General features: G+C 45.9%; 7 protein-coding genes across 9 annotated transcripts; 1 reads left to right on the plus strand and 6 right to left on the minus strand.

Moving 5' to 3' along the window:
- Nucleotides 1–786: 786 nt before the first annotated feature.
- On the minus strand, nt 787–19,024 carry LOC117585095 (dynein beta chain, ciliary). Of its 3 annotated transcripts, XM_034274363.1 has the most exons (28): nt 18,462–19,024; nt 17,215–18,033; nt 16,371–16,523; nt 16,089–16,300; nt 15,788–16,029; nt 15,445–15,727; nt 15,120–15,385; nt 14,612–15,063; nt 12,977–14,553; nt 12,499–12,771; nt 12,181–12,210; nt 10,066–12,054; nt 9,292–10,004; nt 8,869–9,221; nt 7,981–8,804; nt 7,559–7,920; nt 7,338–7,494; nt 5,910–7,259; nt 5,687–5,856; nt 5,123–5,620; nt 4,551–5,061; nt 4,323–4,493; nt 3,952–4,268; nt 3,470–3,884; nt 2,406–3,407; nt 2,198–2,346; nt 1,439–1,571; nt 1,116–1,280 (listed from the first exon to the last, which is right to left on the minus strand). In XM_034274363.1, the coding sequence occupies exons 2-28, from the start codon at nt 17,936–17,938 to the stop codon at nt 1,116–1,118; spliced, it is 13,491 nt and encodes a 4,496-aa protein (XP_034130254.1). In that variant the 5' UTR covers nt 17,939–18,033; nt 18,462–19,024. The 3 variants fall into 3 exon arrangements, with proteins under 3 accessions (XP_034130255.1, XP_034130254.1, XP_034130256.1); XM_034274364.1 differs by lacking the exon at nt 18,462–19,024 and having other exon boundaries at nt 787–1,280; nt 17,215–17,938; XM_034274365.1 differs by lacking the exons at nt 12,181–12,210; nt 18,462–19,024 and having other exon boundaries at nt 17,215–17,938.
- Nucleotides 19,025–19,989: 965 nt separating this feature from the next.
- LOC117585108 lies at nt 19,990–20,663 on the plus strand. Its single transcript, XM_034274388.1, has one exon. The coding sequence runs from the start codon at nt 20,024–20,026 to the stop codon at nt 20,654–20,656; it is 633 nt and encodes a 210-aa protein (XP_034130279.1). The 5' UTR covers nt 19,990–20,023; the 3' UTR covers nt 20,657–20,663.
- LOC117585103 (protein takeout) lies at nt 20,648–21,774 on the minus strand. Its single transcript, XM_034274382.1, has 3 exons — nt 21,526–21,774; nt 20,972–21,455; nt 20,648–20,912 (listed from the first exon to the last, which is right to left on the minus strand). Exons 1-3 carry the CDS (start codon nt 21,593–21,595, stop codon nt 20,681–20,683), a joined length of 786 nt encoding a protein of 261 aa, XP_034130273.1. The 5' UTR covers nt 21,596–21,774; the 3' UTR covers nt 20,648–20,680.
- Nucleotides 21,775–21,845: 71 nt separating this feature from the next.
- Nucleotides 21,846–22,826, minus strand: LOC117585104 (circadian clock-controlled protein). The gene is made up of 3 exons (XM_034274383.1): nt 22,696–22,826; nt 22,149–22,632; nt 21,846–22,094 (listed from the first exon to the last, which is right to left on the minus strand). Exons 1-3 carry the CDS (start codon nt 22,760–22,762, stop codon nt 21,869–21,871), a joined length of 777 nt encoding a protein of 258 aa, XP_034130274.1. The 5' UTR covers nt 22,763–22,826; the 3' UTR covers nt 21,846–21,868.
- Nucleotides 22,827–22,985: 159 nt separating this feature from the next.
- Nucleotides 22,986–24,082, minus strand: LOC117585106 (circadian clock-controlled protein-like). The gene is made up of 3 exons (XM_034274385.1): nt 23,825–24,082; nt 23,265–23,754; nt 22,986–23,209 (listed from the first exon to the last, which is right to left on the minus strand). The coding sequence occupies exons 1-3, from the start codon at nt 23,892–23,894 to the stop codon at nt 23,011–23,013; spliced, it is 759 nt and encodes a 252-aa protein (XP_034130276.1). The 5' UTR covers nt 23,895–24,082; the 3' UTR covers nt 22,986–23,010.
- A 72-nt stretch (nt 24,083–24,154) lies between these two features.
- On the minus strand, nt 24,155–25,213 carry LOC117585105 (protein takeout-like). The gene is made up of 3 exons (XM_034274384.1): nt 25,064–25,213; nt 24,515–25,001; nt 24,155–24,454 (listed from the first exon to the last, which is right to left on the minus strand). Exons 1-3 carry the CDS (start codon nt 25,131–25,133, stop codon nt 24,241–24,243), a joined length of 771 nt encoding a protein of 256 aa, XP_034130275.1. The 5' UTR covers nt 25,134–25,213; the 3' UTR covers nt 24,155–24,240.
- A 339-nt stretch (nt 25,214–25,552) lies between these two features.
- LOC117585107 (circadian clock-controlled protein) lies at nt 25,553–26,445 on the minus strand. The gene is made up of 3 exons (XM_034274386.1): nt 26,362–26,445; nt 25,832–26,309; nt 25,553–25,776 (listed from the first exon to the last, which is right to left on the minus strand). Exons 1-3 carry the CDS (start codon nt 26,411–26,413, stop codon nt 25,581–25,583), a joined length of 726 nt encoding a protein of 241 aa, XP_034130277.1. The 5' UTR covers nt 26,414–26,445; the 3' UTR covers nt 25,553–25,580.
- Between the last annotated feature and the right edge of the window lie 388 nt (nt 26,446–26,833).

The following is a 26,833-nucleotide window of genomic DNA, read 5'->3' on the forward strand; positions in this document are numbered from 1 at the left end:
TCACGTCACGTTGTCGGGTTGTTGCTGTTGCTGTTGCTGTTGCTGCTGCTGGCTGGAGTTTTGTATTTGAATTATTCATGTACATTTATGCAGTCACCCAGAAATGCTGTTTGCTAAAAATGCTCGTCCTCGGCCGTCGCTGTTAATTGGTTCACGTACCGTTCAATACTGTTCTCTCTCCCGATGCTGCTGCTGCTGCTGTGGCATCTTTGAAAATTTCGTCAGCATAAACGACTGCCCGGACCGTCGCACGCTTATCAGAGAGAGAGAAAGAGAGAGCGCGCGGGGGCCCACCCAAATGTACAATAAAAATAAAATAAAACAAATTAAATCAAAACCGAAAAGCGAACACAAAAAAAAACATATACACGGCGGGTATACAATGTGAAAATTCTTTCAATTTGCGACGGCCACGAGTTCAGTCCACCCCAAGCAGCAGCAAATGTCTATGAATTTTCTTTGATGATTCCTTTCCCATTTACATATACACAACATATCCATAACTATATGTAGGTCTGGCTTGTTATTTATGGATACGCGACGCTTTTGATTTCGAATTTGTTTCTTTTACATTTTTGAAATATTTCTCTCACAGCTAATGGCAGATCTTTTTGTGGTCTCTTATCAGCGGCGTAGTCAAACGATTATCGCACAACTTATTCAATAATCGAATTGGTTTCCAGGAATATAATTTGCTCTTTTATTTAATGCGTAATTCGGTGATTTCCATGGGGATTTTACCTTGCAATAAACAATACTTGAGTCACAATGAAAATACAAAAAGGAAAAAAATCTTACCCGTGGAAAAAGAACTTTGCATGGCCCTTTGCAGACCTTGCCCTGTGGGTTAATCAACATTTTCGCATTTTCTGTTTTGATTTATGCTAGTGCGCCTAAGGCAGGACTACTTAGTAAGTGTTTTATTTCAAAAATTGTGCACTACAAAGAAGTTCAAGTTTGAATTCTACACAAATCTACGCAAATCTTAGCTCTATTATTGTACTACCTAAATGTCATTCTAAATTGTGAATTAAATTTCAAATTTCAGCTATAAAATTCTACTAAAATGTTACTAAAAGAAAGCTAATTAGTTTAAGGATGGATCCATGTCCGTTCTAGGTCTGCAGGAGTAGCGCCACACCAGCCAGAATCCATTTGCCAGGCTTGTCTTTGGTTTTCAAATTCAAATTCGAGACGTAGGTGGTGGGCCCACGGGTGCGGGTCTTATAGACAGGGCACTCGTACATGTTTCTCAGATCTTGCTTGTCTTGGGTAATGGCCTGGAATAGACGAAAGGAATGGCAACTAGTTGAGAGTTTTTCTTTTTCTTTTTTTTTTTTGAGAATTTATGCCAACATGCGCGAAACTTTGAGGCGCCACAGATCCAAGATCCATTCTCAATTCAGCGAACAAATTTGCATTACAAAATGAAACTCACCCGAATATTGATCACTGGCATTGATGGATAGAGTTCCTTGAGCCGCGATTCCATGATAATGCCCTGCTGTATATCCCACCTGGCGCCCTCCATGAATATCCCATGAACGCAGCAGCCATCCCGCGGTGCCGTTCTATAATTAACAGATCAAATCGTGGATCTTTAAGCAAATGTTTAGAGTTTAATGTTTAATTAAAGGGGAGGCTGGACTGTTGTATCGATGCTAATCGGGTTGTATGTCGCGACGGTCCATTGTTTTGCTTAGCGACGACTGCCGACTGCCGGACTGACGCCATGTGAAACGTGCGACGGTTTTGTCGACCAGGGCGCCACTTAATAAGCAATCAACGCTTGCCGCCACAATCAGCAGCAGCGACACACAGACAATTGTAAATTACATTGCTATTAATAATTCCTATTTATACATCATTTGTTGTGTTTAAAATTAGCTCTTATGAAATAGCATCTCGGCTATTAATAGACACACGTCCGCTGAGTTCTTCATCGCTGGCCATTGGCCGCAGTTTACACAGCAGCTTACCCCGCGCTACATGTTGTAACATTAACAGATTACAGGGCATAGAATAGAAACTGCACTGATTGCCGCTTAAAGAGGTTACAAGTAGCCAAAGCTGCTGGCAGCTAGCATTGGCATTCCGCTCATCGATCCCCGCTTCTGTGTTCATTTTCTTGCATATGGAAATGTCACACTCGCTTGCTCGCTTGCAGGGTCATCTCAAAAGTCAATTGGATACTCACGTAAATTCCTCCTTCTGCTTCTTGGTCACGTCACACTGCAGGCACATCTTGTCCAGCGGCAAATCGTTGCGACGCGCAGTGCTCTGCATGATGGCTGTGAGCAGAGACTGCGGATTGAAGAAGCCAGCCAGCCAGACGCAAGAGGGTAGCTGCAAGGAAAAACAAGCAGTTAGGTTAATTTTGTGGACTGTTTTCTAGTTGATCCTACCACAAAATCAGTGGACCATGTCTCCAGTTCACGCAGACGCAGGCACAAGTCAATGAACCAATTGTTGAGACCCAAGAGCGAAGGATACGCACGTTGCGTCCAAATGGGCGGCACTTGATCCAAAAACAGTGAATTCTCCAGCACCTCCATGTCCGATGTAATGGTCAATTCACCCTTTAAGCCCAAGTCCAATTCCTTCAGGCTGCGCTTCATCTCGCTGGTGAGGAAATTCATTCGTTCGCACTCCTGAAAGGCCACTATCACATACGGCGTGCGCTCCTCCACCTTGTTCATGATCTCCACCATATTGAACTCCTCCGGCAGCTTCTCAATTATCTCATCGACAATCTGCTTGACCTTGTCCTCGCGCGTCACCGTCGCCCCACCGCCAGCGCCCGCGTCGCGTGGCTGCATCTCGAACACGGTGCGAAAAATGTTCTCCGCTCGCGTGGTCAGAAAACCAATCTCTGCATTTGGATGCAGTCCGTACAGATAGGGCGACTCCGCGGGCATCATATCATCCACGTAGCCATGATAGCCCTGATAGTCCGTGTTGGGCGGTGCGGGAAATGAGGGCGCCAGAAACAGCTCACCATCCACCAGATCCGGCTGCATGTACTCCTCCAAATAGGTTATGCACAGCCGCCGATCCCAGTCGTCCGTGATGTGGCCACCGTACATGATCTCCCCGAACAGGTAGCGCAGATCCTCCCACGGCACCTTGGCATTTGCCTCCAAGTAATTATACAGCACCGACACGCTGATGTTCAGATCGCCCACATTGAAGGGATAAATCTTGTTCCAGCCTTGGGGCCCGAACTTGCGACGCTCCGCCACCACAGCATGGAAGTAGCAGAGAGAGAACAGAATGGCCTTGAACTCGGCCTCCTTGCCGGACATTTCCAGCGTTTCCTGCGTAAAGTTATCCAGCGCTTTATGGAGATTCGCCAGCATCCCAGTCGGTGGCTCATTTGTGATTTTAATGGATGATTCCAATATGCCCTGAGAAACAAAGGGGAAATATAATTTCTATACCTTAAAGATTGCCTCAAAGGCAAACCCACCTGTGGTATTATGTGAGCCGATGGCGTAGATGCCGGTTCTGCGCTCAAAAACATGCGATAATCTGGATGCGAATCCTCCGCGTAGTACTCCAACTTCTTCTCCAGCACGGGCAGCCACTTCCTCACCAAATGAATATTCTGCAGCACCACCCAATGGCCATTCTTGGCTGCCGTATCCATGGCCGCCTCTGCAATGGCCTCCTGACCCTGTCCCAATGATACATTATGGAAATTACCCAAATCCATTGTGAAGCCGAGAGTTTTGCCCAAAGCCTCCACATCTTTCAGGGGATTGACACCCGGCGAGAGTATAAAGAAGATTGGTGTAGATGGACTGGCCTCCTCGTACGATTTGGCAAATTCCATGGCGCGACTCTCCACATATTTGGAGCCCAGTTTCTCCTCAATAAAGTCACTGCCAGGGAAATCATTTAAACATAATTTTCATTGATATTTTCAATTATTATTCGACGGTTACTCACGCTAAAGCATAAGTCATGCGATCGGGTCTGAGGGCTCTGATCATGCAGAGTCGCTGCAGTGCGGTTTTATTCTTCCATTCCTGAGGGAATTTCTCCTTCTCGGGGAGCTCCGACTCCACCAGTTTCTTCCAGCGCTTCGAGGAGGTTTCTATGTCGCGATCCAAGTTCCTGAATTCATCTTTGGACGCTAGACTACAAATTCCGCCCCACGATTGGTTTGTTAAAAAGTCCACTGGACTCGTCACATGTGGCTTGATCGGGAAGCGGAGTAGGAAGTCAAGTTCCGCGGATGTAAGCTCCTCATTCATGAGGAGAATCTGCGGAGGAGAATTACTCAAAGATCAGTTGATAAATTTTAAGTGTAAGCTCACCTGAAATGTCATTTGCGAGGCAAAGATCAGCTTGTCGCATTCGAAAAGACCTCGCGAAGTGTACTGAAAGACCGAATATGTAATGCAATCGATCAGATTGGAAACACGCAAATCCAAAGTTTCGCCCGGATCAGCCTTGGCAATGGCCTTTTGGAACACTACACTAAAAGCCTGCAAGTCAAACAAAGATTAACCCAAACTCAACCTTTAGTAAGTCTCTCTTCCCACCTTCAGTGAAAACTGATAGATCGGATTGATCGTGTTTAGTTCGTTCAGTATAAAGTAAAGCAAACTGGCCCTGGCCGCTGCTGGTCTGTAGTACTCGCGCGCCTTGTCTATCTTCTTCGATGTGATCTTGGCCTCTGCCACCTTCACTTCGATTTCCGATGCTGTGCTCTTGGTGGTCTCCAGATTCTCCACCAGCGCTGTGTCACCTAAAATATTCTCACCCGCCGACGAAAGGCGCGACAGCAGATCATCCTCCAGTTTCTTGAGCATAATTTTAAAGTCATTCTGTTGTTTGGTCAATTCGGCTTTCAGTTCCTCCAGGTCGGGGCGTTCGGCCTTAACCACTTCTGCCAGCAGTTGATCCTCGAGGCCATCGCGTGTGACGGTAAAGTTGATAAGTGTAGTTTGTGCCTGCATCTCGGGTTTGTAGTGCGGATTGGCTAGTTTTGTGTGCAAAATCAAACGGAAGTTCGAGTTGTATTCGACCTCTTTGTCGCCTATTTTGAGGGCTCTAAAAAGGAGATAGAAAAGGTAGTAATAAATCACTTAAGCACTCTGTAGATTCTCCTTACTTTCCCTTCTTGATTAAATTACGACCCAACAAAGAATCCAGCACTGGGTCCAAGTTCTCATCGATATTCTCTATGAGCACGGTGCAGCCTTGATTTATGGACTTTTCAATGTTCTCCAAGTAGCTGCGCTGACCCAAACGTATGACTTTCAGCTCCTCGCCATACTTTTGCTTAATCCACTTGACGCCCTGCAACTGCGGATCAATCATCAGTGGCCAACGATCCGAATTGGATAGAATTGTGGCATTCTCAATGGACATGCGATCACTGGGAAGTCCCTCATTTGTCCACACAGCCACCGTGGTGTCGTCGGTAAGCAGCGACAGTGGATCGAGATTCTCGGTTGTGGGTATAGGTGGATCGATGCTTTTGAGAAAGGGTGTCCACATCTTGAGCAGCAGATCGATGCGAAAGCCTTTGGTGAAACAACCAACATAGGAAATGAAGGCGGTAATGAGTAGAATATCGCCGGGTAAGGTAATGCCTTGCTTCACGAAGCTGCAAATACAAATAAATTAGCATGGCTACTTACTATAAATACAAGATTCCCTTTTTGCGACTCACTTATTGACTGCCTCTGCCCAGCGCACATTTTCGCTGGCCAAACCGCCCACCAAACGATTGGCTAGGGCAATGGTTGCCTGCGTGGCATCTGCCTCCTGCTGGCAACGCAACTTATCCGCTGTGGCCTTCTCAAAGTCAGCTGTGAGCTTGGCCAGCTGCTCCTCGAGACCCTGTAAGGCGCAGAGAGTTGTATGAGAAAATCTACAAAGAATTTTGTACCCACCATAACTTTCCGTTTGATGCCCGCTAGCTTATCCTGTGCCGCGGCCAGCTCTGCATTGGCTGCTGCTAGGGCCTTCCTTTTGGGCTCCACATCGCAGTAGACTTCGTAGAATTTGATTATGTTGATGACCCAGGCGCAGAGGCCGGCGGCAGCGCCCGATTTGGAGCGCACAAACTCCGGCTCGAATTCGGGATCCTTGAGATAGGGTTGAATGGCTTTGATGATTTCCGGATGAATGTTCTCCTTGTCGTAGTTGATGAGAGCATCGAGGAATGCGTCCACCTTGGCCATGGCTATTTTGGCTGCTTTCCAGGAGCGGTCTTTGGGAATCTTGCCACCAGGTGCGAGCAGAACCATAACGGCGGCGGTCACATTTGTCACAACGCCCGGCGGGGAGCCGAAGCTCTTCAGCTCCGTGAGATTCGCCTTGTTAAGGGTGTTGAGTGCATCCTGGGCGGCCATCAACGCGGGCTCTGCCTTGAGCAGATCCTCCTCGCAGTCACGCTGCTTCTTGGTCACTTCGTCGGCTATCAGAGCGACCTTCATTTCCTCCTCGTCGGCGACGGCTTTCTCCGTTTGCACCTTCTCCGTTTCAATGCCCACAATTTCGATGAGGGCATCGGCCGCCTCATTCTTCTCCTTCAGCTCGACCTCCTGGACGGCCAGCTTGACCTTCAGATCGGCCACCTGCAAGGCGGTGGAGCGCAGCTTCTCCAGACCATTTTCCAGACGCTCAATCTTGCTCTGCAGATCGTCGTGCTTGTGATTGAGCAGCTTGATGTAGAGATTGATCTGCTCGAGATAGCTTTTCGGCGTGGTGTAGTTGTAGCGGCGCTCATTCTGTAAGTAAACTTTGGACGTCGTGTTGACCGACGTATGGACATAGGCCATGAACTTGGCCACAGAATCGCGATGGTTCTCGGGCAGGACCTTGTTCTGTGCCAGGAAGTTCATGGCCACCGAGATGAGTGCCTCCTGAGGCCATTCGTGGAACCAATTGATGGATGTGGCATTTATGATGGCAGGGAATTTTCTCGACCGAACACGCAATGTTGAACCCACTGGTGAAAAGCACAGAACTATCTTCAGCTGTTTGCGCACGCGATCGATGAAGAATTTCCAGCAGTTCTCTCGCGTATCAACCAGTCCCGCACCTTTGACCTCATTCCGCACGCCGGCAATTATGTTCTCGATTTCATCATCCGGAAATAGATCTGGTATCTCGCCAGTGGCTAACATATCGTTAATAAGGACAAGAAAATCCTCACTGGGTATCTGTGCATCCGTCATTAAGAACATAATGCCAACATTCTTTAAGCCAGCTTTCAGATAAAGTCCAGAAAATTCATTCTAAAAAGGAAAGAGAAAGATAAATTAACGCCAAAGTGTAACGAATATGATGTGGTTTATATTATTGGGACAGTTAACCTTTAAGTCGTTGACACAATAGCCTTTCTTAAGCTGTATTTGCACAACCTCCAAGCTGGATATGAATGCTGCCAAGCGCGCTAGAGATTGTTTGCCACTGCCACCAACACCAACCAATAAGGCGCTGCCACGCGGTGATTCTAAAATGCGATTTATTCTGCAAAGGAAAACAAATTAATCACTTTTTAAGTATAGCATTTAGTTGGGAGTTTTTACTGCACCTGCACACATGCATCATTGCATCCTCGAATAACACCAGATTCATGGCAGCGACTAGATCATTATACGATGACATTGCTTCCTGTAGGAGTTTGTGAAGCTCAGGCCAGCCCTTAATGGGCATGTACTTAGGATCACCAATTCCTCCAGCGAAATGACAGTAAATATTCGGCTTGTCGAATATTACAGATTCGTCAATTTCTTCGAATGACTTCTTGACAATGTCATGCTGCATTTTGGTAAAGCTATCAATATCCTTATCATCGGTTAGCTTATCCGCGTAAACACGCTGCGTCTCGTGTTGCCACAAGCGTATAAGATCTGTGGAGCCCGTCAAGCACTCTGTGGAACTAAACAGCAGGCCCTGAAAACATAAGGCATAATATATACAAAGAATCTATAAAGATATCAGGCTAGAACCCACCTGAAACACATTGCTGATGTCCCGCAAATTAAATATGTAATGAGACTTGATGGCTGTGGGCAGGAACACCTGCAGGCACTTGTTGTGCAGCGCTATTGTGGCTGCCACAATATTGGGCGTCATGCGATGCACAATGGGCACAAATTTCTGCTCCGCATTGGCAAAGTGTTGCGCCAGTATGGCCGAGTACATGACCGTGATGGACTCGGGACCGGGAAAACTAACAGCCAGCACACAAAAGTGTCGCTGAAGACGTGGATTGATGGTGAAGCTGCCCGAGGTGGGATTCATGCAGGCCACATACTGACAATTGTGTATGTCCTTGAGGGTCAGCTTGTTGCGATCGTACCAGTGGCCATAGTCGAGATGCTGGCGCATCAGGGTGTGCGGCTGAACGGTGCCGTAGCAGTCCACCTCGGGCATATTGATGTCGTCCACAAAGTAGCAGAGTAGCTTGTTGCCGGGCGGTCCGTAGTTGCGACCCGCTTTCTTTTCCAGCGGCTTTTCGAGTATCTTTTGCAACATCTCGGATGTGGTATAGAAATTGAATGGTATTGTCGTGACAGCGTAATTCTCAGATAGCGATTGAAGCTTCTCGTTAACCAGTACGGTCTTGCCGCAGCCGGCATTCCCCACTAGCATCACCGGGTGCTTCTTATCCATCAGTAGATCTAGAAAGTAACGCAGGCGTATCGACTCGGAGGTGTGCACAATGACAGCCTGCAGCGGCAGATCCGAATCCAGTTCGAACTTTGGTGTCTTCTCCGTCCACGGCAGGAACGTCTTTGTCTCGCTATCCAGAAAGTAATCGAAAACTGTTCCACCTTTCGATTGTAGAACACTTAGCGAAAGATCTTTGATGGATTATTTGACTTGTTGCACACTCACCTGAGGGAAATTTAACTGTTTTGAATTCATTTACCCACCATTTGCTGAACTCCACGCGATAGTCAATGGCTTGATCCTGGAACATGGCCGAACCGAATGCCCAAATGCAGGCAAAAACGAAGTACAATTCGTGCCATTCCTTTGGGCAGTCGGCTGGTGTATTTGCTGGTATTAGAAAACAATTTAGCAGATGGCACAGCATTTGTATGTGGGCCATTTCGGCGACAGGCGTGATCTTCTTGAAACGCACGCGTATCGTTTCCAATGAAGGCGGTATGTACTTGTCGAATAACATGACCAAATTGGACTTTTCGGCTGGAATTTTACGCGTTTCAACCCAACTGGTAACATAGCTGCAAGCACACATTAAATGCGGGATTACTCGAGTCGAGTACATGAGTAAAAATGGGTACAAATACTTACGGATTCCAACCCAAGTCCTGTGGATTTATGTACAATATGCCAGCCCTGGATACGGTTGCCGGCGTTGCTGTTCTCAGGTTGGAGATCTCAAAGAGCAAACGCATCGATGGCGTCAACGCAATGCGCTCGTTACTGGCCAAAGTCAACACTTTGTTGTCATCCATGACGGTATTGAGACTCTCAATCCACATGGGATCAATGTCACCGTCGAGTACAATCCACTTTGGTTGATCGCCCGTTATGTTTGCCTGATCCCGCATCAGCACCGAGAACAGGCCATCCTTCCACTCACGCGTCGCCGGGTTGATAATGCCGAAAAGTTCATCATTGGTCACAGCTTTCGGATTCAAGTCATTGAATAGGGGCTTCCGCTTGATGTTCTGATACGTGCGCAGCAGCGTCTTCCACACTTGGGTCTTGCCGGTGCCCGCATTGCCAACAATGAACACAGAGTGGCGTACCTCCAACAGTTCCTCCAGTTGCACCACTTTCAAAATGAAATTATCTTCTGGTTGCAGTAGCAGATCGGAGGCAGCTTGTTTTACGGTGCGCTCAAAGTCCTGATCACGTTTGCGTGGCACATCCAAGGCGGGAAATAGATCGCTAATCAGACCCATAAACACTGGCATATCATCGGTGATTATTTTGGGAATATTAAAGTCACGCAAGGCGCGCATGAGCACCTCCTCCTCCGGACGGCCAGGATCACCACGCTGCAACATAAAACATTTCATTTTAATACAAATTCTTCTAGATTGAAGCACTCTTTCGTACCTTTAATGATCCCGCCACAACGAGCACTGATTTGATGGCTCTTAGGCCCCAATCGTAGTGATCCTGCTTGGACAGCAGCTCCTTGCACAGCGTGTAGAGCGTTATAAATTTACGTGCCAGCACACGGGCATCCTGGAAGCCCTCAGCCACTAGCATAATCTCACAGATGAGCTCAAAATCCGGCACGACCATGGCGCAGGGTCGGAACAATGCCTTCAGATTCTCAGGCAGCTCTGTGCGTCCCGCGTAGCCCGGATTCATGGTGATAAAGATGCCCACGGTGGGCACACAGCTAATCGATTCACCCATAAAATTAAACATTGCCTTCTTGTCGCGTATGGCATCCTGCACGGACTTCACCTGCACCGCCACCACCGACAGCACCTCCACGGTGATGCGATTGAATTCGTCGAAGCAGCCCCAGGCGCCGGTCTGAGCCAGTCCCTTGTAGATGTTGCCACACGATTGATAGTCCATTTGTTCGGAGCAGTTGAAAACGTAGACCATGATGCCGATGGCACGTCCCAGATCCTTGGTTGTTTCAGTTTTACCCGTGCCGGCTGGGCCGGCCGGGGCACCGCCCATCACGAGATGGAGCGATTGGGTGAGGGTGATGTAACAGCGATCTGTGAGCGGCGTTATGACTAGGCGTGGCGTATTGCCTAAGTATTCGTGACAATACTGGAACTCGGCATCGCAAATATTGGCAAAGCAGTCCTTCTCGACATCGTCAAAGCGATGCCTCAACTGCGATTGCCACATAAAAGCGGAACCCGAATCCAATTTGGCTTGAATCATCTTAGCGACCACATCTCTCGAGTGCACATCAATGGTGCATATCGTCATGATTTTCTGACGATCGCCCTTGCTAAGCTCGCCCAGCAGAAGTGTTATGAGTAAACTGAGTTGTGAGATTTGCTTCTTGTAGTAGTCCTTGATGGCATTGTCGTAGCCCTCCTCAAGGCGGCTAAAGGCGATGTTCACCTCCGTGGACCACCAGATTTGCGATCCGCAAAGCGACACTTGGGCAGGATAGTCGAATAACCATTGCTCCCGTTGCTTTTCCTCATAAGCTATTACAGCCTCTGTGACGTAGTGCCGCAGGCTGGCCCGCATTGCCGCCTGGATGCGATTCAGCCAGACCTCGACGGGTCCACGTATGCTCGCCAGCTCATTGAACTCGACATATTCACCATCCTTGGCGTACATGCCCGAGGCTGTGTCTATCTCATTGGCCGGGTCACGATTGAACTTGAGGCGGGCAATCGAATCGAAGAGTTTCGTCAGATGTTTGGTGACCATTTCCGGTTGGATGCCATTGCTCAGGACATCCAGCAGATCGGCCGATGACACAAAATAGAAACGAGGAAAAGCCAAACGTTTCGTTTCCAAATACTCTGCCAGCGCCTTCTCGCATAGCGTAAGCTCCTTTTGCAAATGCTCCAGGCGTTCGATCAGTCCCTCGCGATTTGTTGATGCCACAACATTCGACGAGATGGCCATCTCATCCATGAGTATGCGAAATTCTGTATCTATATTATCGAAGCGCACCGAATCGACGGGGAGCTGTTTGCGTATGTCTTCCGAACTCATGAAGATACTCTCAAGATGGGTCCAAGTGCGTTGCACCTCAAACCAAACGGTTATCACTTGATCGGCGATCATTAGTTTGTTTTGCCAAGTTGAAACTTCTTCGAGGAAATGGGCGATGTACTTGGATGTTATTAAATTCTGTAGGCAAACCTGATTATCTTCAAGCGTCTCTATGAGTTCTTCCGATGCCTTCAGGAGGTTACAGCCAGTGCGCGGATGCAGCTCATGATCAAATTCCATTGCTGACCATGTTGTATTTAAATCTCTCAGTATCTTCTCCATGGACATCTCCTTGACGGCCTTATCCACAATGTTCTTTACCTCCTCCTCGCATTCGTGTAGATTCAGGCCCAACAATTCGGCCAGAGTTGTCTCATGATCCATTATGAACTTGACCTACAAAAAGTGCAATCAAAAATGAGTTAAAAACGACAATCAAGGGAGGAGCAAACAATGATCTAAACTACTGTATGGGAATACAACTATTTAACTACAACTGAGGCATGCCGGTAAACCACTTACGGTAACTTCCTTGGGCAGTGCGGCCAGACTCTGCAATGAAATGGTATTTACAAGAACTGTACAGTTTTTTCTTTGACACACAAAATATGTGACGTGTGTCCAAGCGGAAACGAAGGAGTTGGAGTAAGGATCAAGTAGGAGAAAGTAAAATGATTATAAACGGATTTTTTGGTTGTTGCTATACAATTTGAGAGCAGAGTTAAGAACTGCACGCTGCTCAGGTGCGTGGAGATAGAGATTTAAATGTATTATTTACAGTTTTCGGATATTGGCTAAAGGATACAAAAAGGATATGGCAAATGGAAGCACAAAATAGACCTTGGTTGAGTTCATTAGCTGATTCCAGTGTCGCTCTCGTATGGCCGGATTCTGTAGCTCTCCCACAGCGCGCAGCGAAGTCAACATATTCTTGACCGTTGACTCCAGTTTGATGAAAGTGTCCCAGGGGCGCATTTCCTTGTCTAGCAGACGTATATCCTTGGCAAACTTTTTGCACTCAATGTCCATATTCTCCACATCCACCTTGCGCCAGGGCGTTGTCTTCCAGTCGTCGATGCTGGTCTGCACGATGTTGACATAATCCCAAAGTTGCTGAGCAAGTTGCAAGTGTAAAATTAGTCACAAAAGTAATAATTAGGATTAAGATTAGTATGAGCTTTAGAGAGGGTTTAGGGAGAGTAAAGTAAAAGCTTAAATATTCCACATTTGGGCTGGGCATGCAGTAAATTTTCAGTAGATTAAAACACATGCAAAAAGAGAGCAAAATCTGAGAGTTAGCAATGTTATGTTGTGGTACCTTAAGCATGCGCAGCTCCTTGCGACATTGTTTGAGCACCTTAAACTCGGGTATATTGACCTCAAACAGGCTGCCCGACTCCTGTATGTCGCGCATTTCGCTCTCACACCGAAACATATCATCGTTGATGCGATCCATGAGCAGATACGGCTTGTAGCAATCGAAACGGAAAAAGTCATAGGTCTTAAAGACCTCTCGGAACAGCTGAATGTGCGCCTCGAAGAGGGCAATCTTGTTGCGAATGCTGACCACCTCGGTGGCCTGAAGCGGCGACACTTGCTGCTTGACGGTGCTGGCTATCTTCTTGGTGTTTGCCCATTGCTCGGGCAGCTCCTGCAGCAGCACATTCACCTCCTCGGGTATATCCATGTCGTAGTACTTGAGAAGCTGTATTGTCTCCTGCATGGGCTCAAACATCTCGTCCGTTTTGGCTGCACGCTCCTTCACCTGCATGAGGTAGGCCATAATGCTGACCAGTCCCTCGTAGTCCTTCTCCTTGACCGTCTGCAGCAATCCCTCGTCGGCTTTGCGTATGAAGTGACTGAGATTCATGAGGCTGGACGTGACAGTCGTCACCAGATGCTCCTTGAACATGTTGCCCCATTTGCAGACAGTGTTCAGCAGCGCCTGCCGAAAGGGTCGCACATCCACTTGAAACCACGAGCTAAACACTTGGAACGCGGCAATGTCCTCGATCTCATTGAAGAGCGACTCGTAGTTGTCGATTTGCTCGCGGAATGCCTCGATTGTCGGCTGACAGGGCCTCGGCGGCGGCATATTCGGATCATTCATGAGCACCAGCTCGATCTCGTCGGGGTCCAGCATGCGTCCGTACTCGAGAAAGTATTCCATGCACTCCTCACGATCATCCAGCCAGAGGTAAGAGTAACGTTCGAACTGACGGCAGAATCGCGACGCCTCCTCCATGACCAGATCCACTCCGTTGAGTATCTCCCGACGCATGTCGATAATGTCCTGATTCTCCTTGATCAGCTCCACATAATTACGCTTCTCGCTGGGCTTCAGTCGCTTGATCAGGGAACCCATTTTCATAATATCCCGCATTAGCTCGATCAGCATGTTGTTGAAACCCATCGGATCCTCTGGGTCCAGCGAGGGTACAAACACCAGGTTCGGCTCGACCAGCTCCAAGCGTGACTCGAACAGCGGCGCGTAGTTGTTGTCCGGATCCATGTTCTCCGCCAGATAGCCCACACTCACGCCCACAGTGCGTAAAATGTTCTCGTAGACAATATTATCGACAAAATCCACGTAGCTTAGCCAGACGGCATCGTTTTGCTTTTGCTCCATGTCGAACTGCAGCATGTTGTCGTGGAGGAGATTGTGTATCTCCACAGAGGCCGCTTGGATCTCGGCATAACGCTTGGCCGTTCTATCCGGCCGCTCGTCAATCGACAGCACCGAATCCTTCTTGCAGTCGCGTCGCTCGAACAACGGATGCTTGGCCCAGACGCCCATGATTTTGCGTATTTGTCGCAGATTGCCCTGCGTGTGATCCATGCGATTCTGTAGGGCAGCGACAGGTTTACGCAGCTTCTCCAGGTATGCCATAATATCTACAAGAAAAAGGTTTAACTTAGGATGGATAACCCTATGTCTTGGCTGTCTTATCACCTGATGAATTCCACACAAGCTCATCCACACCGATGATCACCAGATCGTCAATCAGTTTGATCTCAGGTTCAATCAGTCGCAGCTCCACTGGCGAGCTGCCCTCCTGTATGCTGTTGTACCAGTCAATGGTCTTCTCTAAGTTGAGTGTGTAAGAGCGAAAGACATCGCTATGCTCAGCAAAATCTATAGCTATCTGGGGCACTCCTTCGATTTTCATCTGCTGCATGTAGTGCACCTCTCGCAGTATGGAAAATAAAGCAGCGCTGAAGTTGAGAATCAGCGAATTGCTGCGTCGATCGCGTGCTATCAAAGACTTCTTTAGATTCTCTTCGATTTGTGCGGCCAACTGCTGAGACCAGTCGTCAAAGAATTGGGTTTTGCAGGCGCCCAGCTTCACCATGAGACACTCGTAACGCTCAACGATTTCCAATGATTTATCCGTTTTGGTTATTCTACAAAGAAAAGGAATGACTAGCTTAAGGAATAGTTATGTAGACGCGCTGCCTACTCATGCTGCAGCGCCTTAAAGTGCTTGACTGGTGCCGTAATGCGTGTCTCCAGCTGATGGCACCATCGTATAAAGGCAGCCACTGGCGGACAGTTGTAATTGGGATAGAGATTGTCGCCCTCGCGACTGAGTTCTATTTGCTTGTCATAGATGGCCTCGCACACGGTCATTTCATCGTCCAACATGCGCACAATTTCGGCATAGCGTTGGGTAAACTCCTCCTTGATCTTGGGGCGATCCAACACGCTGCCCACAATGCTGATCAGCTGCCAGAAATATACCATGAGAAAGGGAATCAGTAAAAGGTTTTCCCTCCATGGCATACCTTGAAAATGCTCTCCAGATTATGGCAATCGTCAAACGCCTGACACAGAATGGCCGCCAGCTTCATGTCGAGCTCTAGGATGCGTGTTTGAAAGCCTTTAAAGTCCTCATCAAACTCATGATCATCCGGATCCAGCACATCATAACTCTTCGAGGCAAACGCCGTGAAATATTGATTAAACTCCACATAGACATCTGTGATGCGTGTGCTGAGCTGTCGGCCACGCAGTCCACCGATTTCGACCTTCTCTAATTTCAGGAATTCAATCACAGTAAAAAAGAACCTGCAAAAGGGGTAGAATAGAGCTCAGAGTAATGTAAATCATAAATTCCACTGCACTTACCACTGTATGGTGGTGAGTCGCTCGAGAAAGGCATTAAAGCGCTTGAAAACTGAATTTGGATGAAAAGTCCATAAAATCGGTGGCCGCTCCTCGGGCTCCGTAAAGAATGTTGCCAGACGTTCCTTATAATAGTCAAACAATTCCCGAAAGAATTTTAAGATCTGTATGGACAGCGTAAGGCGTTGCATGGCCTCATCAATGTCGCTGTGGAATATGGATGATGGATCCAAATATCTCTTGGCCTGTAATAGATTGGTAATAATTAATTGCATCAGCGTTTACTATTATCGTTTGCCTTTACCTGGTGTATAATCAAGTTGCATATCTCCTGTAGCAGTACTGTGATCTTTGCCGACTGGCAGTAGTACCGCGAATTGCCCCACAAAATGCACACAATATTCATGAATGGTATGAGCAGAGGCTTGCACTCGGCAAAATCAATCTCCTCCAGGTGCTGTAGCGGGCGTTTTAGCGGATTCAAATAGAGTGTTATGTCCTTTGCCTCTGCCAGAGCTATCACGATTGGGTTTCAATCAAATGCAAATTACTGATTGGCATGCAAAAGGCACATCCATCCACTCACCCGTAACGACATTCTTGAAGAGGGTCTGAAAGCACGGATGGTAGGCGCTCATCGAGTACTCCAGTATCAGGGCCATGGCTCGAATGCGCTCATTGCGCAATTGGTCGTAGATAAATGACAGATTCTTGAGGCGATTATTCCAAAATGTAAACTCTGTTTGGGGGTTGAGAAGAGGAGAGTTTTGATGAGTAAAGTTTTATGGTTAAGCTTATAAATTCATATTTATGAGAAATAAATGAAATTGTGAAAGTTTTGTCATTGAAGTTTTGTAGAAAAGAGAAAAGACTAGAAAGCAGAACGGAATAGTTTAATTGACTTAAAGACCTGCAAACAATCCTGCAAAATTATATTAAATCAGGTACTATCTGAGATCTTTTTAGTCCCAAATCAAAGTTCTGCTTACAAATCTTACTTTCATCTGTACTTCTGGCGCCCAAATTTGTTTCTACCTTCTCATCCATTGTACTTCCATTATACCGCCTGCACTCTTCGCTATTTTTCCCAGTTAAAACCATAAAAATCGCTTCTGCTTTAGGCACAGCCAATCCTTTAGCTACGTCCATGCCCTGCGTCAAAAGTCAACATGTCATATGGGCCAAAAAAAAACCCTTTGAGCCTCTGGTACAATAATAAGAAACCAACGAAATAAATATTGCATGCACATGAAATGTCATTCGTGAACAGATAATAAAAACGAAACTTTGTGTGGATGAGCCACATGGAACATGCAAATTTTTGGGGTTGCTAGGATATCTGGAAACTTGAATTTTATCAATAAATAATAAATGGAAGGAGCCAAAAATAACCGACACAAAACATGTGTGTGGTGCCGGCACTGACTTACCCGTGTGTGGCGTTGGATTCTGGCCATTGGCGAAGGCATTCGAGGGACTCTCCTTGATGACCTCATGGATCTGGGTGGCCCACTTGATTACCACACCCTCGATGGCACTCTTTAGATACAAGTCGAACTGGCACTGCTCCGTCTCGACCAGCTCCTTGGCCGCCTTCACAATCTTCTCGACGCCCACGGGCATGGCCAGTATGGTTTCGCCGCTCACCTGACCCTTCACCTGATGCACGGTGCTCTTGAGGCTGTGCACATGCTTCTGCACATCCTGTGCCACCATAATGGGCCAGCTCCTGTAGTTATCCTCGTTGGAGAGCAGCGGCACGAGCACCTCCTCCACCAGGGCGGACAGTTGATCAATGGTGCGCGTGGCCAAATCCCCATAGATGATATAATTGCCACAATCCTCGCGTGGCACAGGCTCAGCATAGCGTTTAATGAAGTAAACTCCCTTGCTCTTAAGCTGCGACAGCGGAAATGTGGTGGACGGCACCAGTTGGGCGGCGGGCGTCAGTATAATGATGAGTACCACGGGCACATTTCTGTCCAGGAACTCTTTGATTATGCCCTTGTGCTCCTCCACCGTGATGACACGCGTCCATTTCTCCGGCTTCAGTTTGAGTGACTTGATGACAAAGGAGCCCATCAGCTCTAGCCTTGGATCCGGTCCGCCCCCAGCCGCTGCAGCAGCGGCTTCGGCGCTCGTGGATGGTTCCATGGCTCCTGCCAGCGTGCTGCTTGTTACTCTCTGGGGGGAGGGCTTTCTACAGTTGTTATTCTGGTTGTCTGCTGCTGTTGTTGTTGTTGTTTTTGCTGTGGGGGGGAAGTGCACATGCATATTTAGGTTCAATTGTTTGGATGACCTTGTTACCACTAACAACTATATATAACTAATCAATAAAATCTGTCAAATCAATATGATTTCATGGTGAATTCTACAATAGTATCTAAAAGTTATGCATAGTTTTCACACATTTTTAGCCAGTTTTCCCGCAGTTTTTAACAATTTTCACACGTTACATAACACGAAAATGGCAGAAAATTTAAGATTTTTCCATGCAAGAAACACAAATTTGCAAATTAATTGATTAAATAACTATCATTTGTGGTTAAAATTAAATCACTGAGTATTTCGAATTATATTTCAAGTTTTTAATTATGTTTTATATATTTATATATATTTTATTAAATTTTTCAAGGTTTATCCCTAGTTTTACTTTTTCCTTATGTCAACTGCTTACCTGCGGCGTTGGTACGCGACTGAGTGCGACATTTTTTTAAACGGCAATTGGCGTCTGCCGCTGGCTGGAAAAGTGATCGTGGCAGGACCCCGTTGCCATGCAGTTGTTGATTTTGGGTCTCTGTTTATTAGGGGAATTGTTGTTTTCCCCTGTGCCATAACGCTCGTTGCTATCCTGGTTGCCACGGCTGGTGGCGACCTGTTGCACCGACTGCCTTTGATGATAAATTGCACGCCATTTGTGCAGCTTTGAGTGCGAATAAAGTTGCTTCGATTTGCACGCATCCAATTGATTGATTAAGTGCTAGATTTATGGTAGTGAAGGGGACTCAAATCCATTTGTTGTGACACTTGTTTTTTGGAAAGTGTCTCTAAAGATATTTGCAAATTAGACGTCCCTCTACGTTTGTACAGCGACATTTTTTTCGACTTGAAGCTGCAGAAATACACAGTGGATGATCAATTGAATTGTATAATGCAGTTGTTTCTTGTGCAATAAACACATCTTGGTTTTGTTTAGTGTTCAGTGTTTAGTGTTTAATACTTTGTTTTTTCGCAACGCCACTAACAGCTATTTACACGGCAATTGTATTTCATCACAACAATGTGACCATACTCACACACGGTGCTGTGCTCCCGCAACGCGCTCCCTCGGCTCGGCTCGTTTGCTAGTGCAACTGTAAATGCAACAGCAATCTTCGCTGTGATTGCATGTGTGTGTGTGAGGAATTGGATGTGTGAGAATCAATATGACGCAGAAAGAGAGGTGCCATCTCAGTGCGACAAGTGCTAGAAAGGGATAGATAGCACTAATTGGTTGTTGCTGTTTTCATGCATACTAACGGTTCTTGAAAGAGAACAGCTGTGGTTATAGAGTGACAGTAGCTTCACCTTATATGTGGTTTCTTAAATACTCTAAACTACGAACAAAAATATACACCTCCTAAATAATTCTTAATAAATAGCTCAACTTCCAATTAGATACTAAAATTGATTGCCCAAACGGCATGCAACATGCAAAAACAAAACTCCTACAGGTCCTAAAAAGCCTGTCAAACACCTGGCCACAAATAGCTCTGTTGGATTTTGGCAAATGTCTTGCAATCACGCCAGAAATTGTTGCATTCCAATGGCAACAGATGGTCAGGGGTAAGTTGGGGAGACATCTCACCCAACCCTAAGCAAAAACTACAAATTTGCTATAAAAATATCCTTTTTTAATGGCAAACCACAGCGCAGGCGCATGCAATGCAACACGTGGCCGTAAAAAACGAAAAGAAAAACTCTCAACTGTTGAGCCAAGCAACAGATAATTGCATGTCTTCCGGCTACAAAACTAAAGTAAAGTTTTTGCCACTTCTAATCGATTGAACAAGGTCCCCGACTCAGTCGCGTGCCATGGGCCTGGTGGTTCGTTGAACTTGCACCCCGCAAAACCAAACCACAAAACCAAAACCACACACAAATTATGCAAGAAATCAGCCAAGCCTGAAAGTGCCGCAGACTTATAAACTGTCAATGGGGCTGCCTGTTGCAGCGGCAACTACTAGTTGAGCCGCAATCATGTGGCAGTTGGCATTGGCATTGGGACTGCTGCAGCAGCTGAACGCACCGCCGGGAGCGCCTACGGCCATGGCCATTGTGGTGGAGCGGAACATGTTTGCCTACTACAAGGTGCCGGCAGCTCAACTGCTGGACGCGGACACTGAGGAGAGCCCAAGTAGCAGCAGCAGCAAGAAGAGCAAGCTCTACTTTGTGCTGCAGTGTCCACCCAAATTGGATGCTGGCATACCCAAACCCAAGGACATGCAAACGTGCAGCGTGGTGGACCAGTACAAAGGGATGTGGAGGAAGAAGCCACAGCCCAAGAAAAAGCTGCAAATGGTGCCATTTCGTATTGTGCTGCGACCGCTGCGACCGCCAGCAAAGCGGAGAACATATCGTCGAAGGAAACGTCAGCAGCAGAGAGATCTTGAGGATGAGGACGAGGAATCCTCACCCTTGCAGCATCTGGCTCAACCCCACATCCGACAGAAGTTGGTGAAACTCAAGGCTGATCATCGCAAGTTTAAGCGTGGCAGCAGCACGCAGGGATATCAGCACATGTTTCACCGAGATGAGTCCTACAACGATCACATATTCTACGACGAACTGCAAGCCGATGGGCAGTACCATAAATATGGAAAATCTGAATAAACCTTGATATATTTCTACTCCGATTTAATCGTCTCTATAGCCAATTCGTATATCAATATCCGGCAGAAACATATCATCGTAGGCGACCTTCTCGAAGACCGTGTTCAGCAGTACAGTGAAGCCGGCGGAGAAGGATCTCAGCAGAGCGGGCTCCAAGTCATTCCAGAACTCCAGCCAGTGCTTGTTGAAGGAGTTATTCAAGGCAATGGTCACATCCTCGTTCTCCTTGTACAAGTTATCGAACCAAACAATCCATCTGCAAATTTCAGGGATTAGAACCCAGTTCTGTACTCCTCCCTGTTGTCCACCACTTACCGAGCGATGTCAATGACCGGCACCATATCGTAGATCTTCAAGTAACGCTTGTTATTCCGATACTCCAGTATCACTTTGATGGTCAAAGTTAGGCGAAAATTCTGGAAATCCGACTGCAGTTTGCCCGTGGTGTTCATCACAAAGAGCATAAATCTGCCCTGCATGTCGTAGGTGGCATCGTGGACGAGTCGTGGCAGGCGAGCCTTGAGTATAATCTGCTGCTTGGTTGGATCCTGCAGGAAACCCTCCACATGTGTGACTGTGGCATTGTTGAAGCCTTTGTGCACATTATCGCGCATGTGAAAGGTCATCCAGATGGGGCCACGATGGGGCGAGTCCAGTACGGAAGTATCTGGAAAGCTGTACTTGTCGAGCGGCGGCAGACCAATCTCTGGAATGCCCTTCGGATATCGCTTGATCAGATCATTTAGTGTCCGCACGAAGCAGGGGGAGTCACCAAAGCGACACTTTTCTATATCTTCAGCTGGAAATGTTGATTTGATATTCCCATGAATAAAAGATTAAACCTTTTTGTATCAATGTCTTTTACGCACGTAGCTCCGCGGCAAGGGATGCACCAATGCAGATGCAGCACAGCCAAGTGATTGCCAGCAGCTTGTTCATACTTTTCAATTGAATATTTGTAGTTGACTTAACTTTAGTCACGAATAGTGGGCTTAATTATATTCAAACACTAGAACCTGCTCTGGCACTGGTCGAAGCTCAACTGCAAAATAACAATCGATTGTCTGTCTAGCATGAATTGTGATCAGCGGGCTGGCTGGTGCTACTACATTCATTGCTAATCTATGGACCCAAAACCGGTTTCAATATTTGTCCTTCTCTAGAATAAATGCAATTGCACATGTTGGTCTGTGTGTGAGTGTTAATTCGATTTTAATCGTTCACGCGAGTCTCTATGCCATCCGGTAGGAACATGTCATCATAGGATACTTTGTGCAGAATATCCTCAATTAAATCACGAAAAACACTCGCAAATATCCGCAAATTTGTGGGCTCCAACTCGTTCCAGAATTCCACCCAATGCTGATTGAAAACCTGATTAATGGCAATCGTCATGTCTGTGTTCTCCTCAAAGAAATTATCCAGCCAGAAGACCCAACTGCAAATCAATGTGAAGATTACCATTGTTTAGGAGTAAAATTAGATAGCTTACCGATCCATATTGACAATGGGATTCAGTTGGTATATCTTCAAATATCTCTTATTATTCCGATACTCCATGATCACCTTTAGCTTGAGTACGAATCGAAAATTCTGAAAATCCGACAGCTGTTCGCCCGTGGAGTTTAATTCCACAATCCATACACGACCCTGAGACATGTAGCGACCCTTGTGGATGAGACTCGGTATCCGGCCGTGTATTTCCATCAGACTGGTTGTGGGATTCTTGGTGAAGCCCTTGACCTTTGTGATCGTTGTGTTCTCAAAGCCATAGTTCACCTGATCGAAGAGATTGAACTGCAGCCAGAAGGCGCCCACTTTCGGATTGTCCCAGAACTTTGAGTTGCGAATATCCACCACATCGATGGGCTTCATGCCCAATGCGGGTATTCCCCTCGGATAGCGTCGTATTATCTTGTTCATTGAGTCCACAATGCACTCCGAGTCACCGAAGCGGCATTTTGGTATATCCTTTGCTGCAGGACAATCACAAAAAGTGAGTAATTGATCGAATTAAATAAAAAGTTCCCGTTACCTACGTAATATTTGACCCTGCAATGATCTGATGAACTGCAGGCACAGCACAAAGATGATTATATCACGCATTCTCTTATATAGAGCCAATTGATTCACTTCCAGCACATTCAGCAGTCGTTTACAATGTGAATTGTACGTTTAACTAGAACTTAGTTATGAGCTGCTTGGACTATGCTTAGAGAACCGGTCGAAAGCTCTACCTACTCGTACTACTTGCAATATTAGCATTTTCGTTTGTTTTTTGATTTGTTTTAATATAATACAAAATAATTATCTAACATAAAGAATGACATATTTTCACGTACTAGAAAGTCTATTTAATTGAGGAACAAATCATCATAGGAAACCTTTTCGAATATATCCTCTATCATGCGAGTGAAAACACTCCGAAATACCCTTAGAATCGAGGGCTCCAGCTCATTCCAAAACTCCACCCAATGAGCATTGAACACCTGATTCACGAGTATTGTTAGATCGGTGTTCTCTTGAAAGAATTCATCCAGCCAGATAATCCAACTGAAAGTATTTTCAATCACTGATTTATACAGATCGAAATATTGTCTTTTCTTACCGTTCCAAACTCACGCGTGGCACCAGTTCGTACATCTTCAAGTAGCGCTTATTGTTTCGATATTCCAGCAATACTTTAAGCTTGAGGGTGAATTTAAAATTCTGAAAATCCGATATGAATTCTCCAGTTGCATTCATTTGAATGAACAGCAACTTTCCAACAGCCGTGTACATGCCCTTGTGTATAAGGCTTGGAATCTCGCCGAGTATCTCAATATGCGATGTGGTTGGATTCTTATCAAAGCCCCTAACCTTTGTGATTGTTGTATTCTCAAAGCCATAGTTGACCTGATCGAACATCTTGAACATGAACCAGACGGGACCCCTCTGTGCATTATTCCATATTTGCGAGTCCATTATGTCCACCACATCGATGGGTTTCATGCCGATTGATGGTATGCCTTTGGGATATCTCTTGATGATGCTGTTCATGCTCTCGATGAGGCAATCGGTGTCCCCAAAGCGGCATCTTTGTATATCCTGGGTTAAATCTCAGAGAGAGAATTGGATACAAGCTTCAGATAGGAAAAGTTTTAGTTTTATCATACACAAAATACACACTCATTGCTTGGCATCGATAGACTATGATTAGTTGTAGGCTTAGAACTACTTTGCTGTAAATGGAACGCATTTTAACTCTCTACTCTAGACTGTAGACTGCTGGCCACAGCGGTTGATCAGCGAATAAAATTACAATATAATGGTAATAGATAGAAGTTATATAAGGCCGACAAACTTAATAGGATTGTGCATTCAGTCTAGAACCAGTTTACATACAGACAAAACGACCCCCCATCAACATATGTACAGAGTTGAGCTTTCCCGATAATCCGTGGGGTGGAAGCGAACAAAAAAATATATGAATCAGGCATGCAACTTGTTTCTTTGGTATTCGGTTGGACATTTTTCACTTGCCTTTAATGTCACAAACAGTTTAATACACGGGGAATTATATACCCGATTGTATAGCTTAATATCTAAACGGACTCTGCATCGGCTAGGAAGAGATCATCGTAGGGTATGTTGTAGGACAGATCTTCAATCATTCCCAGGAACACCGTTTCGAACAGACGCAATATACTCGGCTCCAACTCGTTCCAGAACTCAACCCAATTCCGATTAAATAGATTATTAATGGCTATGGTCATGTCAAAGTTATCCGGAAAGAAGTCGTCCATCCACTGGATCCAGCTATTATCAGAAATTATCAAATGAAACACGACTTAGCTCCCTTGGATAACTTTTACTCACCGATCCAGTCGTATGTTGGGCACCAGTTCATATATCTTCAAGTATCGCTTGTTGTTCCTGTATTCGGTGCGCACTTTCAGCGTCAGATCGAAGCGAAAGTTGAGGAAATCCGAATTGGAATCGCCTTGGGAATTGATGTCCACAAACCAGAGCATGCGACCCTTGGCCTGGTACTTGCCCTTGTATACCAATCTGGGTATCTTGCCACGGATCTCTATCTTGGATTTGGTGGGATCCCGATCGAAGCCTTTGATCTCGGTGATGGTGGTGTTCTCGAAGCCAAGATTTATTTGATTGTACAGCAGAAAGTAGTACCAGGCACCGCCCACCTGTGAATCGTTGACCAGCAACCAATCCTTCACAGACACCACATCGAAGGGCTTGAGGTTGATCTCGGGTATGCCCTTGGGATAATTACGTATCAGAGCATTGGCCGACTCTGCCAGGCACTTGCCATCTCCATAATGACATTTCTGCACCTTTTCAGCTGCACAGAGAAAAGGATTTTCAGTAGGATGTTCCACCGGAAAGTGACTGCGGCCTACTCACGAAATGTTTGGCATTGCAAGCCGACAAAGAACTCCACGATGATCCAGAGTATACAGGGCAGGCAATGCATCTTTTCAAGCTCTCTTAACCGTCCGCACCCGAAAACGTAACCAAATCACTTGCATAGCCGATGGGCAACTACTTGGATCGTGTAGAAACGTTTTGCCTTTACAGCGAGAAAAACATTTATGAGGAAATACAAAACCAGCTGCCATTATCATAACAAGTTCTCGATATAAATACTATATAGATGGATAGATAGATATATAATTTTCAGTAAGTTATCATTGCAAAAGCTTTGCCCACTTTGAGCTTTAACCCATGCCACGTAATAAAATACACACATTAATCTGGATTAAGCTGCAACCAGTAATACTCGCAGCATTCTTCAATCGAAGTCTATCATTACAGGTAGCTGTGTTGCAGGAAAAAATCTATAACTTCCAGGCACATACCATCCCAGATCCCCAAAGTTAAAGCAAAGTATATTCAAGTATGTACCTCTAATAAATATATTTTACAACTGATAGAAATCATCATAAGACACTTTATTCGCCACTCTTCTGAGTATTGTTCCGGCCACCTGATCCAGCGCCGAATTGATGCCTTTTCGCAGTGTTTTCCAAATTTCCAACCAATTATTGTTGGCCAATTCATTTACGGTGTCACTCAGTTGCTTGTTGTTGAACAAATTCTCAAAGTTGATGTGCATGCTGATAATATGAGACACCAATGAGCTGCCGGAACTGATTACAAATCTTTTCTTACCTTTGAACATCCACCAAACACTTCACTTTTGGAATTTCCATGTAACGTTTGCCATCCAAACGATGCTCCTCCACAACCCTCACCTTGCAGCGGAACTGGCAATCCTTAAGTTCCACCAACGCCTGTCCACGACCCTGTATGGGCATCGTTAGGAGTATGCCTTGGGTCTCGTATTCCCCCTCGAGTCGTAGTAGAGGTGTAAAGGCGCTCAGTTCGAAGACTCTCGGCATCGAATCTCCATCGAAACCCTTGGCATCCAGCACTGTCGTGTTCTCAAAGCCTCTCACAGTGAGGGTGTGAAACATAAGGTCCAACTTTGAGGATTCTTTCCGGCTAACGATGACGTTCTCAAAGCTAATTGCATCGACGGCATCGAGTCCTATGGCGGGTATTCCCTTGGAATAGGACTGCAAGATGTGGGTGATGGTTTTTGCAATGCAGATGGCATCGCCAGCTTGACACTTCTCTATATCTGGAGCTATAAATTATACAATTTGATTAGAGTCTCCTGTAGGTCTCTTAAAACGTACGCAGCTGTCCCCAAACTAGCGCTAGACATCCCATGAATATTGTAAACCTCATTACGATTCGTTCTTGTTGTCGGCTAATTAATGGATGAGCTGGCAACTAGCCAGCCAACCCCTTTTATAGCTACCCTAAGCTCTGCATCCATTCAAACACAAATTGGATGCGGCTATTCAAGTGATTGTTTCAATCCCATTAAAGGTTGGGGCTTTTCGCATTCATTAATTAAAATGTTAGCTAAACTATAAGTTAAACTATAAGCTATTAAGTGTCGGTTACGTGGAATACTTTGTTGATTGTGGCCAAGCCTAAACAGAAGCTTAGGTAACCGCCCAATTTTGTGATGTAATTTCTGTAATCTTCATGCATAAATTCCTGTTTAAATTCCTGTCCACAAACTGTTACCCAAAAATCGCAAAATATACACATTTAATAGAATACAATGTTTATTATTTATAGTGAATTTTGTACACAACA

This window comes from Drosophila guanche, unplaced genomic scaffold (genome assembly GCF_900245975.1).
Source record: "Drosophila guanche unplaced genomic scaffold, DGUA_6, whole genome shotgun sequence".
Lineage (NCBI taxonomy): Eukaryota > Metazoa > Arthropoda > Insecta > Diptera > Drosophilidae > Drosophila > Drosophila guanche.